Source organism: Melospiza melodia, chromosome 5 (genome assembly GCF_035770615.1).
Source record: "Melospiza melodia melodia isolate bMelMel2 chromosome 5, bMelMel2.pri, whole genome shotgun sequence".
Lineage (NCBI taxonomy): Eukaryota > Metazoa > Chordata > Aves > Passeriformes > Passerellidae > Melospiza > Melospiza melodia.
In genome coordinates, this window is record NC_086198.1 from 30,837,418 (window position 1) to 30,852,052 (window position 14,635).

The window sequence follows — 14,635 nt, forward strand, 5'->3', positions numbered from 1 at the left end:
GGCTTTGTTGTTGCTTTTAAAATGAATGGAATTAAGAACAGTGTAACAACAGGTAATACGATCACAAAGAGCTGTTATCTCAAGCCTCTGCCCCGACTTACTGCAGAAACTGGAACACAGGCAATTGTTTCTCATGCATCCTAAAAGCACTGCTCTTCATCTGAAGGAGAAAAGCGCACCCTCTTTCCAATGTCACCTTGAGCATCTTAATGCAAATTTTACAGGATGCAGTTAAAAAAACTAAATATCCATTTATATTTAAGAATTCTCGTAAGTCTAGCAAAAGTCCACTCCTTAAGACATTCTGTCCACTTTTAAGTACAAATTTTACTTTTAAGCACACTGATCTGCACTATCACGTTCACCTTGTTAGGTAAATTATGAGGTTAAGACATGGTAGGACACAGAGAACATGACAAAAGCATTGCTCACTGTCAGCCACAAGCATAAATATGATCTTGGTCTCAAACCACCTGAACTGCAACATTCCACACAACTGAACAGGCAATACAGTCCAGATTAGGCTTCCTGTTAGCAGACTAAGGAAAATTTTTTTTTAAAGCATATATTATTAAAAGTTTTTCACGTAATTTTAAAATACCTTCTATTTTTAGTTTTTCCATATACATATACAAGGAGAATTTGTATCAATTCAGGAGGGGAAAAAAAACAATTTGTAAAGATATCTCTACACAGGAAAAAGAAAAGTGATCTTACAAAATCCTTCCAAAATTTTAATTAAATGTTATAGTTCTATGGGTCAGGGTAGAACTTGCAATAAATTAATTTAGCCATACATCCATAGTATTATATGCCTCCTTTGAGGAAGAAGAAAGAAGAAGCAGCAGATAAAGGAAAAAGGCAGTGTACACAAGATGACATGCATCTGTATGTCTAATCTAATTTAATAAAATATATAATTTCAGAGAAATAAATTAATTAATATAACTTTAGTTATATAATTAACTGTAATTAATGATGAAAATTACAACAGCATTTTGATCTGGAAAGAAGTTTACTGTAGATAAATCCTCTGCATATCGTTCCCCAAGAGTGATCACTACATAAACTTTTTAAAAATAATGGCTAAAAAGTCTAAGCTACATTCTATTCTCTACTTTACCCTGTCAGGACCAAAATATCCCCAAGAAAAAAACAGAAAAAAAAAAAGAAAGAGAGAATGCTTATTTCTCCTAAAATTTCCAGCATTCAAAGAGTGGAAAAAGCTGTATTTCTTGATTCAAACTGCACAGGTGTGGAAGAACAATGCATTTCAGGTAACAGGGAGGACAGCCATGTACTGCCATCCCAACCCATGCTGCAGAAGTCCCACCTACTCTGCTTCCATAAAGGAGAACACTTGGAGGGCAGCACTCCACAGGGAAATACAGCTTTGAGACATGTCTGAGAGAGAATATTAGCATATCAGTGCATCTAAAACTATTCTAGACTGTGTGAGAAACCAGAACTGTGCTATTTTTGTTTATAAGAATTATTTGTGTGCACAGTGTCTGCTTGCTCTTTTAGCCAAACAACAGAGGGCTCTCCCTTAGGCATCTATCTTACAAGTCAAAAGGCAGAAAACCAGGCCACAACAAGGGAGATCCCAGGGATGCAAAGCAAAGGAGACAGAAAACAATAAGTGAAGAGCAAACACTTCTCTGGGAAGAGTCAACTTTGACAGAATTTGACTGTATCTGACATTTAGGAGGAGAAAAAAAATAATATTGGACTACAAACCCCAAGCTGCTTATTTTTGAAAGCAGAAAGATCACAGCCACTGGCACCGAATTCACTAGGAATGACAAACATGATGCTGTGAGAAAGCAGACAGCTGTTCAAACAGACTTTTTGGAATGCCTAGGGTTTTTTTTTTAATTTAAAACATGCTTTTCAGAAAGGATCTGAAAGTCACCCAAGCAAGCATGATCGTTCTTTCTGTCCACTTTTACTTTGAGTCTTACACCATTTGTAACAATCCAAAGGCTTTTTTTGTTTGTGAAAATCCATTTCAAAAGCACTTAACCCCAGCAAGTACCTACATTACTGTACTGGAGCTTACCTGAATTGCTGAAAGCACCCCACAGGGATAATGACTTTTTAAACTACCCAATCTTTACCTTGGGCTTTCAAGCAACTGCTTGCATTTTCAGTACCACAAAAAAACCCAAGGGAAGCCTAATGTATCTATTCATATATAGCTATATTTATATTTTAATTTCCAGGCTGCGTCAGCCACCCATCTGGCAGTCTTGTTCATCACACCCTGGAATCAGCTCCTGTTTGGCAGGCACGGCTTGGGTTCTGCTGCAGGCCTTTGCATAGCTGTGTGTTTGAGTAATTCAGTGAACCTGAGCAGCCCTGCCACCTACACCTGGGAGAACAGCAGAACGTAGCAAAGGGATGGGCAATCTGCAACACTAGAGCTTAATGCAGGGCTGAAGCTGTAAAGAGCCTCCACAGGACACCCTGTTTTCTCACATGTTTCTTCAAAGTAAATGACAGGAAAATACTTTGGCAGTTAAGGTTTTTCTCTGTAAACCATAATGTTTGTTCTTAAATGCCTCAGTGTTAGAAAAGAAAGGAAATTACAATCAAGAGGTTCTGGGTTACTGGGCAGGTGCCTTTGTCCAAGCCACCCCTGTAGAATACCCAGGTATGACTTGGGTAACATCACTCAGTAAAGAAAAAAGGTTCTCTTTATTAACCTGCTTTAGTATAAACATTCCTTTCAAATCAGTTTCCAAAAGCATCTTTGGTTGTTTTCCTTTGCAAAATATTTTACATTCCAACCATGAAGCTTGATGGCCTATCTTAAGCAGCATATCACTCAATAATGATCGTATTTTCTACACATGGCACCTGCATGTCAGATAAGCCTGTGTCTTTCAAATGCCTTTTTAGCTCTCAAAAGCAAATCTTTGTCTAACTTCCATCTGTAGATAGCAAAGGGCTGCTCCCTTCCCCGGGGACTCCAGGAAATTTTTTTTTTCGCATTTGCACAAACCTGTAAATAACACAGTTCATACAATAACCTTTATTTAAAAAAAATATTAAAGTCTACCAAATACATTAAGATGCATGAGAAAAGACTGTAGCTTGGGAGTGAAAGCAGGTGCTTGGATTCCTGAATTGGGCCATTTGTGCTTTCTTTCCAAACCGTTTAATTCAGCACGTCTCCACATGATTTGGTAGTCAAGTACTGACAGGTTCATTCTTTACTTTTTATTCTCTGCAATTACTAACAAATGAGCACCTTTACAAGCATCCACCTTCCACCAAAAGTAAGCTTTCTTGAAAAATTAGTCAGGAAAAAAGAAATCCTGCTGTATTCATTGATGCACTAGCACAGTCTGAAGCCCTTTGAACTGTTCCTGAGAGTGTGATATATACCTCCCTTAGATAATTTCTTATACTAGGCTTTATTTGGTTCTGAAACACAAGCCTAACTTTAGGTGCTATGGGAATCTGGAGACATCTCTAATCTCATCACTGCCTAGGATTCACTATGAAACGTGCCTTTACATTTTTTTATCCAGTAAACACACAAGTGGAAATGCACTCCTCAGAATAGCAATTGAAGAGAAACATCCCTCCCCCAAAACAAAGAAACACAACAGCAAGAGAGAAAAACTGGAAAGGAGATCAGCTTCTCTTTGAAGGGTCGGTACCTTTTCCTGGACAAAGCTGGCGTACCCCAAGGAGAGGGGAGAGAAGTCTCATTTGTCAGGCAAGGAGGGATCTGTTCTGCACGACTACAGACAAAACAGACAGGGGTAGGACAGAGAGGTTAGAGAAGAAACCAGAGGCCATAAGCTTGTTAGTTTTACAAAAGCACCAATAAAATTGTTACTCGGATCCACCCTTCAGAAACAACACGGATGACAAAGGACAAATTGAACGACAGCCTCAGGTGAACACACAGACATGCAAAGTGAGCACAGGTCTTGTGGTGTGACTCTGCATTGCTTGTTCAGTGCTCTGCTGAGAGTTACTGATACCAGCAAAGCAGAACGTCTTTCAATGTTCAACAGCAGAAATTCAGAGGAGAAAGTAAAGCTTCAGTAAATTAGATATAACCAACAGGAATAAGAAATAAAGTCAATGTAAATTCAATAATGAATGATGAACAGAAAATTTAAAGAAGAAAAAAATCACTGAAAATAACAGCCAAAAAAAAAAGGGAACTTAGTGAGGTATCTTATGCAACATCACCATGTGATTTACTTACTCCATTGTTTCCTCATTATCTACTGTTGGCCAGTGTCAACTTCTACAGTATGAGTAACACACTCTTAATACAAACTGTCCTCCTGCTATCTGAATGCTTTCATAACACTTCAAAATGAGATCAATTAAACTGATTTCTGAAGTTGGCTTTTTGGTGAATGTGTCAGTATGTGTGTGCGTATTAGGGTCGTTTTTTTTGTTGATTTGTTAGTTAAAATTTTCATTAAAGAAAAGAAAAGCACAAAGATCTCTTGCTTGGGGGCAAGATGGCCCATCTTACTATAACAGGGTCACATACATTCAAAGGCTGGGGTATAAATAACTTAAAGGTCCCAGATACAAAGGTTAGGTCTGTGTTTCATGTTTTGTACCTTAAATTGTGACAAAAACTACTTTAAGACAAGCCAATCTTCAATACATATTTCACAAAGTTTTGTTGTCATTTTAAACCTTTAAACACACTACTGTTCATTTTGAGTCTCATTACAATTTAAATTCAAGTTGTTTCACTCTGGGAGTGTTTCCTAGTTAAATTTTAAAAAAACAGTAATTTACAGACTACCTAGAACTTTAAAGAACAAGCAAAACCATGTAAAAAAAGATGTTCATCTTATGTGCTAGCAAGGAGAAAAAGAGGCACAGGGGAGGCCCTATCATCTCTAACACTACTTGAGAGATGGTCATAGCAATAGAGTGTCCACTTCTTCTCCAAGGTAACTAGCCAAAAGGTAAGAGGAAATGGCCTCAAGTTGAACCAGGGGAAGCTTAGATTTGATATTCGGAAAAAGAAATTCACCAAAAGGGTTATGAAGCATTGGAACAGGCTGCCCCTGGATGGAGTTGAGTCATCATCCCTAGGGGTCCTTAAAATGTATGTAGATGTGGCACTGAAGGACATGTTTAGTGGTTGATTAGTAGTGCCAAATTTACAGTTAGACCTGATCTTAAGAGTATTTTCCAACCTAAATGATCCTATGTTTTTAAATTAATCATGGTATTCTTTAATCATTTAAAGTTCCATATCAAATGAGACATGAAGTTAAGGTATGACATTCAACAACCAAATTCTCATTTCACTCAGTAAAAGTATAAAAATATAGTTTTTCTAATTATGATAATGCAACCTGTCAGCCTATCAACCAACAGGTTGCTTCAACACACCAAATATAACCATGAACTGATATCTCTATATTAACTGCTGCCACGATAAAAACATCCAACATCAGAGAGAATGCTGTACACCCTGGAAAACACCAGTAAGCTAAGTCATTATGTGGTCAGATGTTGACACCTTATCCTCATCTCAGCAGAGTGAAGGAAGAAGTAGATTAAAATGGAAATACAAAAGCAATGAAGGTATCTGAAGAGAACTATTCTGGGGAACACTGATGTGGGGCAGGCAGAGAAGATGAAAGAAAAGGAAGAGAAAAAAAGCAAAGGTCATACCTGTCAAAAGAATCTGTTGCTACCTTGTAGAGGTAAATAAAAAGTTTGCTGCAGTGTCTAAGAGTAGGTGACACAGAATCCAGGGATATTAGGTCATCGTCCAAAAGCCTTTGAAACAGTTGTGTATTTGAAGGGAAGACATTCAAGGGACTTATTTTCCTCAAGTCTGAGAAGCAGCCAAGTAATCGAACAGCATCTGCCAGTTTTTCATACTGGATCTCTGTCTTGAAGAAGTGAGAGTTGGCTGGCTCATAGCGCATAGCTGCAGTCAATGTGCAGAACACAGTGTGAAGCAGTTCAAACACTTGGTTCTGGTTTACTTTTTCCCAGCCATTCTTAGGTGGTGAGCACAAAGATCTTTCCATGGCAACAAGTAAAGATGTGACGTACACAAATCCACCGACTTTCCTAAAAACAGTTCTTGTGCGGTGACTCTCCCTCAGCACCAAGAGTAGAGCCTGTGGACAAAACAATCAATCAAAACAGGGAAACAACAGCAACAACAAGCAGCAGCAGCATTACAAACAGCCTGGGAAAAGGTAGGAACATTTTTGTTCACAAAACATCATTGTGGTAGTAAAATCCTCATGTCACTTGTCAGAACTTGGTAATGCCTGAAATCTCTGAAGGTCAACTTTTACTACAAAAATTCTGAAACTCAAAAGTTTACAAAATAAATAAAAATATAGGGGGCAAAGTAGAACATTGACCCTTATTTAGAAATAAGAAATTACCTTCCAACAGAAAAGACCTGACCAAGCCCAGAATGGAACCCAAAATTGCCAAGTAATTCTCTTAGTGACTAGGTGGAGAGTATCTCTGTTAGAAAGGAATCTTCTCTGCCATCCCACTTCACAAACAATTTCAAACAAGAGAAGGCAAATGACTTCTTTCAGCAATGAGAATTCCAAACCTTGGAGCATCCTAACAGTCTCCTAGAAATCAACAATGTGGAAGCACCTGGCAGCTATGAACCCACAATGGAACTCAAATATAACAACTCAGTTAGCAAATCCAGGCAGTAAAAATCAGCCAAATATGCCCGCTTATTTTTAGCTTTCCTCTATAAATCTCTGAATTGAGACTGAGACTATATTTTAAGAGTTTCTTCTCAAAAGTAAGCCGTAGAGAGAAACGAAAGGGGATAAAACCTTATTTGCTGAACAAATAAATGCAAAGCCATGGTATAAACAGCAGAAAATACATGAACTTAGGTACTAGAGAATAATACTCATTATCTGTGAAATCAGGGGGTGGAGAAGCCCCTCCATACAGCCAAAAACATATGCAAAGGATACCTGTCATGGGAAGTTTGACCCACGTGTGAATAAAGAAGAAAAAGTCTCCCTACAGAAAGCATCATAAACAACAGAAAAATGTTACTGATACAGAAAAATAGGCCAGAGAATCTTCCATGACTGAAAGTTTACTTCTTCAGAATCAAGCTGGTTTTTTAAGCACTCAGAAGATGGGTAGTGAAATAGCAAGACTGTCGTTCCTCTGAAGGCACTATCTCCTTTCTTGACAAACTTGAACAAACAGTAAGAGACACATCACCACACTGTTCTGGGCTGTCAGTTCCATAACCAAAACTTCTGAGAACAGCATCAAGGGAGGACAAGTACAACAGGTCAAGAGAAAGAAATCCTGATTTTCTGTTAAATCCTCTGGGGAACTCCAATATCTTTTCTTTCCCCATAAGTATGGTGAATAACACATGCTCAAAAATTGCTGAAAACCTTCACAGACATTACACAGTAAATGAATAGTTTTATTACTAGCTTTCCTTTGGGTCTTTTGGAATAATATGAAGATGTTCATCTGCCAGAGAAATACTACAGCTCCTTTGAACAGAAATTAACCTTGATGTCTGAGTTGTCTTCTTTAAGACTAATTTGCTTTCTACTATTTGCCTCAGCTTTTCTACCCTAAAATAAATCAGTATTTTGTCAATTTAAAAAATAACATTAGCTACTCTGAGGAGAAATTGTGGGTCTAGATTAGCAAATGAAACACTTAATACAACAGGAAACAGACAAGAGTTTTCTTGCTTCTTCCTCCACTCCCAGCCTTACTTTCTTACTATTCCATTATTTTGCTTGAGCAAGTTCTTCAGCTTTATCTTCTACTATGATCACTACAATTTGCATTTATATTAATTATTTCAGCATTCATAGACACAAATTGGTAAAATAAGATGCCACAGAAAATGCAAGCCAGAGCTGAAAAATAAATGTATGTTACTTGCTTGCTTTTTTTTTTTCCTGTATGTATTCCCATTATTTTTAACTCAGTAAGACCCCACCAGGGGAAATTGTCATAACTGTAAACCTCATTTTCTATCCACAAATATGATGATGCTAAAAACATATTCACTAGCCTACATCTCCAGTTCTGAAGCTTACCATGGACATAGATGGCAGAAAGGAAAAATAAAACCATGGATCAAATATATGTGTTTCAACTTCAGAGACAATCCACATACTAAGCAAACACCACCCATCCAACTCAGCTCAATCCAATGCCCTTCTCAGTGTTTTCTCTCTTGGAACCACACTGTAGGGGCAGGAGTGCAGAAGAAGAACCCTTCACCTACCCTCAGGATGTCAGTTTTGAGCTGCAGCTCCGTAGGTGGGGCCGAGTGCATCAGCCCCAGCAGGGTGCCCATGTCATCCTCTCCACTGGGGGACAACACCAGCTGCTGGATGATCATCAGCGCGTGCTGGCGGCACTGCGGGTACTTCACAATGTTGTGCACGCACCTGGCGCCACCAAACTCCCTGAAAATGCCTGCTCAGAAACAAAGTGGCAGAGTAAGCTCTTCAACAGCAAGCAAAATATAACCAGTGGAAAATAATGACAACAAAACAACACCAAAGGTGTTAATTTTCAGTTCTACAGAATGAAGGGCAGAGTTTTAGCTCTATGGATGTGTAATGATTTACTACTATTTTTCCTCCTCTAACACAAACAAAAATAGAACTTCAATGTCTTCTGACAAAATTTTTCACTAAAGGCATTGTGTACAAGGATGGAGGTCAGCTCTAAGAATTTCCTCAATAATTCTGTTTCTCCAACAGCAGTTACTCTTTACAGGCTAGAGGTCAAAGGGTCTCAGGATGAAATAAAAATGTACCAAATCCTCCGTGTTTTGTGAAGACCATATACTGTTCTGGTTTAGGGTAGTATTATCTTACATTTAGTAATAACCTAAATGCAATATTAAGTGAAAATATAACTGGGATGTTTCTGGACATGAGCACTGGTTGAGAAGTGGTTCAGTCTATCCACATCATTTGTAAGATTCTGCAGATTTTTTGTGGCAGGACCTATCCCTGTAGAGATTAAGCATAAGTCAAACTAAGTTTTTCAAGTTTGCTGGTTACTGCGATAACCAAAAGTTATATGAAAATTGATTCTGAAAGCATTACAAACCCCAAAGTGTATATATATGGCATATATAATGTGTGTTTAGTACAGTGTCAGCACCTAGAGCATTGCTCTTACGTTAATTACTGAAGATGAAAACTGACTGGGGAAATGGATCAATGCTGTATGACTGCATCAAAAGGGATAATTTTCCATGTGATGATAAACTCAAAGAGCAGTTTAAATGACCAAGTTCAGGATTAACAAGTTGATAAGTTGTTTCCCTCTAACATATATATATACATATATATATACATGTATATATATACACAGAGACATGAATACCACTATCCATTTCCTGCCTCCTGCTTTCTCTGATGTCCTTTGGATCAGAGATGGATCCAGTGCAAAAGGAGAGACCTCAGACCTTGAGACAGATGAGCTTGTTGCACTCCTTCACAAGTAAAGCCCATCTCCTTTCTGGTTTTCATAGAGACTGGGATAACATTTTATGTTTCTCCCACTCTTCGTGTAGGTTCTCAACTATCCAGCAAACCTGTGTGGGTCTGACATCCAAACTTCCTGTTGAAATGTAGTTGGCAGTTCTGCAATACTCTGGAAAGCTTATCAGAGACTGGTTTAAGATCAGACACCAAGCACTGAGTGTGGTATGAATCACTGCAAGGCTGTGCCTACTTATGTTTCTGTGATGACCTATAACCTCTGCTGGCCTCTGGATACAGCACCACTGCACTCACATCAGCAGCCAAACTTTCTGAGAAATAGTTTCTCAGCTCCTGTATGCTCTGTCCTGCTCCAGAACAGGGAGAGCTACTGATGAAATGAGGCCCTTGAACTCTCCAAGATGCCTCAGAAAGATCATCTGTGGCATCATCCCAAAGTGCCGATGTCTTTTACACTCCTGCTGTTGCTTCTCCAGTGGATATTCAGATATGAAATCAGTCCTGAGAAGCAGCAAGGAGGTCCTGATGGCTGGTTGATGCTTCCTAGGTGAGGTCAGGAATGCCATCTAACAGCAGTCAAGGGTTTGTTACAAGGCAGGTGGATGATACCACAGTCTCAAAATCACTAAGTCTTGGTTAATGAACTATAATACAAAACTGCCTTACATTTACAAAAGGACAACTGTAACAGAGCCCTGTGTGTACATACTGACTGGGAATAACTCTTTAATATAAATGAAAAAACAACTTTAACTAAAGGTACAGGCATTACATTATGTAGACATGACACTGTGAACACTGAACTACATTTCTAATTACGTGCTTAAATTTTTGAATATCCAAACAGTCTTACAAGCACTACCATGAATTATTATAGACCTGTTGAAGAGTGATGGGGTCTGGTGTTTGCCTTCAAGTAAACAATACAAAAGAAATTTAAGTTAAACACTATCTTGTTCTCTTTATGTTATGCACTCCAGGTTATGCTGTCTATTCTCTTTGCTAGGAAAACTTGGCCAGAGAGAACGTGTATTTCAGTGTAGTTGAATACTGGCCTGAAGATAGAAAGTCAAGACATGATTTTCTTCATACATATCTTGACAACAATCTCTTCACTCACCTGCATTTGTGTTTGATCCTTGTAGTAGTACTGTCAGGGTCTCCATAACCAATAAAGCCAGCTGCTTTTGGTCCTCAAATGAACTATTTCTTGAATCCACTACAAAAAAAATTCAGAAGCTAAAGTCATAGAAAATATCACTCTTTTCAAAGATGCTTCTCAATACTGTCCACCAACACTTTTACTTTATTTGCTTCCCCAGAGAGCATGCAGCCCCACCATTTTCCAAAGCAAGCTGTGATTTAGTCTACACATGCATTCCTGGGAAAGCTTAACTATGAATCATACAAAAAGTTAATTTTATAAAGACAGTAATATAAAGTGAGGTTTTAAAGCACTGTGAGCTCCACTGTGAGGGCCTGACATTGCAGCTATTGTTTCTTCGACCCACAAATGACACCAGTTGAAGATTAACTGCATCTGCTCTTGTTCAGTTTTCAGTACCTGAAAAGAGAAATTCTGCACAAAGCCCACAAAACTACACTCACATAATTACAGCAAACTGATTGCTTAACAGGTGTGGCAGACCAACACTGCAATTGGCATAGTACACACAGAGAAACACTCCAGGAAAAACAGTGGGGGTTTGGTTATTTTAACTTACTCTAACAAAAAGTAAAAGCCAACACAAGGACATGTGCATCCAGGTAGCACCCTGATTAGATGACATCCATTTATTTACAGGAACATAAGAACTGACGTGTTTTCCAATGGAGTTGAAGGGAACAAAGCTTTCCAACTAACCTACAGCTATCACTCACTAATGAAGCCTCATACAATTAAATCCAGGTGAAACATCCAGCAGTTATGGTTAAAAATTAAGTGTCATTGATGCACACAAGCTTGACTGCAGTTTGAATGAAGAATGCAAAAAAAATTGTCTGTCTGTGCACGTAGGCTCCTATGGCCCGTGGCAGAGCCTGCCTTGGAGGCCTAGTAGCTAGAGCTTATCTGGGATGCTCCAGTCTGGAGACAACTCATCTTCATTTATTTTTTTAATGCTTAGAAAAATGTAGACCCAGCTTATAAAAAAATCTCCTATTAAGAGCTCAGATATGCACTCTATAGAATTTTTTCAAATCTGGGGCTAAACATGAAGTTACAAAGTACCTTTTGTTAGGAAGAACATTGATGGTATGCATTGTCCCTATACTTTTTTCACATTAAGTAACAAATATTGAACCAGTACATCAAAAAATCATTTACAAAGGAAAATATGAGCTCGTACTACTTTGCATTCATACAGCATCATTCATTAAAGTTAGCCTCGAGCTTCTCTCAAGAAACTGAGAGAAGCAATTCCAATGAGCTTTTAAGATGGCACAGCAATCCTCAGCAGAATTCAGGCCTTGAAGTACATGTTCAGACTCTCTCATTTCTCCTAAATGCAAGACTTCACTATTTCCAGCCAAAAAAGACAAGAATTAGAAAAATGGAAATGGACACACTACCTTGATCATTCAGTGCCTGAGTGGGATCTTTCAAAAGGGCTGCATATTTATGAAGAAGATTTACCATCACCTCCAGAAGCCCCACTTCCCTGAAGACATCCTTAAAGATGTAATCATGACGAGTGAACTTCAAGAGTGTCTTCATGGCAATGATGCTACACTGAAAAGAAGTGCTGGATTTTAAAAGGATGCTCACACTGATCAGTTCTTTACAGGGTATGTAATTCAAGCTGAAGACAACCAATTCCAGCATCTCAAAGTATTTGGTCTGCACTTCTGGAAGTTTCGGAATTTTCTCTGCAAACTGAGACAATGTGTGCTGTGATTCCAAAATGAAGTAGTTGGCACTGTCCGCCATATAAATATTCGTGATGGCATCAAGGATGATTTGTGCTAGATAGTTGGTTTTTGCTCTCAAAAATGCATTCTGGAGGACAGAAAATGCTTGAATATTCCTCACACTATGACCTAAATCAGGAAATAAAGTGGGATGGGAGGAAAAAGGAAAGAGAAAAATTCTTAATCATCGTAAACAATGAATGCACTTATTAATAATGATCCATGCATTTTAATAAGTAGGAAAAAAATAACAGTGTATGATGGTCACTTTTAATAAAAACATCATTAAAATTAATTTCAAAAAAGCCTCTGCACATGCACTTACACTGTGAATTCCACAACCTACTATTCTTTAAGATGGCATCTTAATATATATTTGGTAGTAAGAGTTTATGTAAGCAGCTAAAGATGCTGATCAGAGATAATTTCTTTAAAATAGATAAGTACACTGATTTAGTGTTAAAATGTACATGAGATACAGTCCTAGAGACAAAACAAAGCCTGCTCAGGATGTACCCACACCATAGGAGAACTCATTATAGCAACAGTGATACATTCTATGTTCTGTAATGCAGAGCACAGCCCTTGCAGCTGGGAATAAAAAAGCTATGGCAGGGTCCAGTACTATTAACAATTAAGGAATTAAAACACAGGGAAAGAGTTGTAAAGCATAAAGTAGCTATAATATTAGCACACAAATATCTCACAGCTTTAAAGCTCAGTCACATTTCTATTGTAGGTACCTTCAAGTTCACTGATATCTCATTCACTTAGCTAAAGAATGCATCATTTATGAGTGTGCCCCAAAATTTTCTATGGGCAAATATTATTCTTATTCTACTCAAAAGATGCCTTAAATTCAACTTTTTAAGCTTCTGTAGGAATAGTACAAGACACAGTGGACAGATCCCACGATACAGAAAACAACTAATGGTAAAACATAACCAACAAAATACACAATCAAGAGTGAGAACTTTAAAGACAATCTAAACAAAGCATTTAGGATGTTTTAACAATAATTTTTTTTTTCCAATAAAGGTATATGCAAACTTTTAACCTGATTTAAAAACCCTTTCATAAACAAAAAAATCTTATTTATTATGTATTCTCTATGGCACACTACTCTCTTCATTTTTGTAAACTAAGTTGTCCAACTGAACAGTAAATTCAATTATCTTCATGCCTAGCCTCCCCACCTTCCATTTCAGTATTTCTCCAGAAGGCAAGAGAAAGCTCCCTAGTAAAAGAACATTGGAACAATTTCACATCTGGAAGAATATTAGTTACATTATAACACAGTTGTTCCTAAAAGGCCTTATTTGCATGCTTTCTTTATTATGAAAATGTTCAAATGAGGGGATTTAGAGCTTCTTAAATGTGACAGGAACATAATAGTTTCAGATACAACTATTAATATTCTAACTTAGTATCAACAATTGTTCCAGGCAATCAAGTAGATTAATAAATTATTTTTGATTATTAGGAGGACCCCTGAAAAAACCAAATTCTAACCAGCTTTTCAGAGTTCAGGAACTAAAATTATTTAAATGGAAATAACTGAGAAATTAGTAAATTGAGAAAACACAGTCTTCATAAAAAGACAATTTTCCAACATTATGAAAAGCAAGTAAAAGGAACAGAGATGTCCTGACAAACACCACAAAGTTCAAGAACTCTTTTGCAGATTGCAACAGACCATGGTTTTCTCATAATATTGTATCAGACAAGCTGATTAACCAAAAAAAAATATTATTATCAAAACATGAAGAAATTAAACTCTTGAGTGTTCACCTTCTTTCTCCATTTAGTGCAAAAGAAAAACAATTCCTAAGAACAATGAACTCTCCCTCCATACCAGAGAATGGAAGTCACTGTCCAAGGAACCTAGGATGTATATTCATTAGTCTATAAATCTGTAAATGGAATCCTAGAATAAACTTTTCTTGTGCAGTGGTATATCTCATAAAAGTTCAAAGTAGCTCCACAGTCACTATTAAATTCCAAACTCCTTAGTTACATAGAAGACTAACCTGAATTTTAAATTTATGAACAGGATATGAAACCTAAGTTTATTTTTATACAACCCTTTCTCCCTCAAGACTTCCTCAACCTTATCTCCAAATTGTAACTGACTGGTTTCAAACATATCACAGATTTTATCACTCTGATCACAGTGGTGATGAAATCACAGATTTCAGCTCACAAGTTACACTTGC

The 14,635-nt window shown here is 37.5% G+C and overlaps 1 protein-coding gene across 8 annotated transcripts in view; it reads right to left on the reverse strand.

Moving 5' to 3' along the window:
* Window positions 1–14,635, reverse strand: part of WDFY3 (WD repeat and FYVE domain containing 3) — a 152,876-nt gene that overhangs the window by 64,516 nt on the left and 73,725 nt on the right. For 7 of the 8 annotated variants that reach the window (XM_063156772.1, XM_063156773.1, XM_063156767.1 and 4 more), the window contains 5 exons: window positions 12,081–12,548; window positions 10,630–10,728; window positions 8,273–8,466; window positions 5,677–6,134; window positions 3,672–3,755 (listed from right to left, as the gene is read on the reverse strand). In XM_063156772.1, the coding sequence (XP_063012842.1) occupies window positions 3,672–3,755; window positions 5,677–6,134; window positions 8,273–8,466; window positions 10,630–10,728; window positions 12,081–12,548 (1,303 nt within the window). The remainder of the gene's footprint in view (window positions 1–3,671; window positions 3,756–5,676; window positions 6,135–8,272; window positions 8,467–10,629; window positions 10,729–12,080; window positions 12,549–14,635) is intronic. The other variant, XM_063156769.1, reaches the window with a different exon arrangement.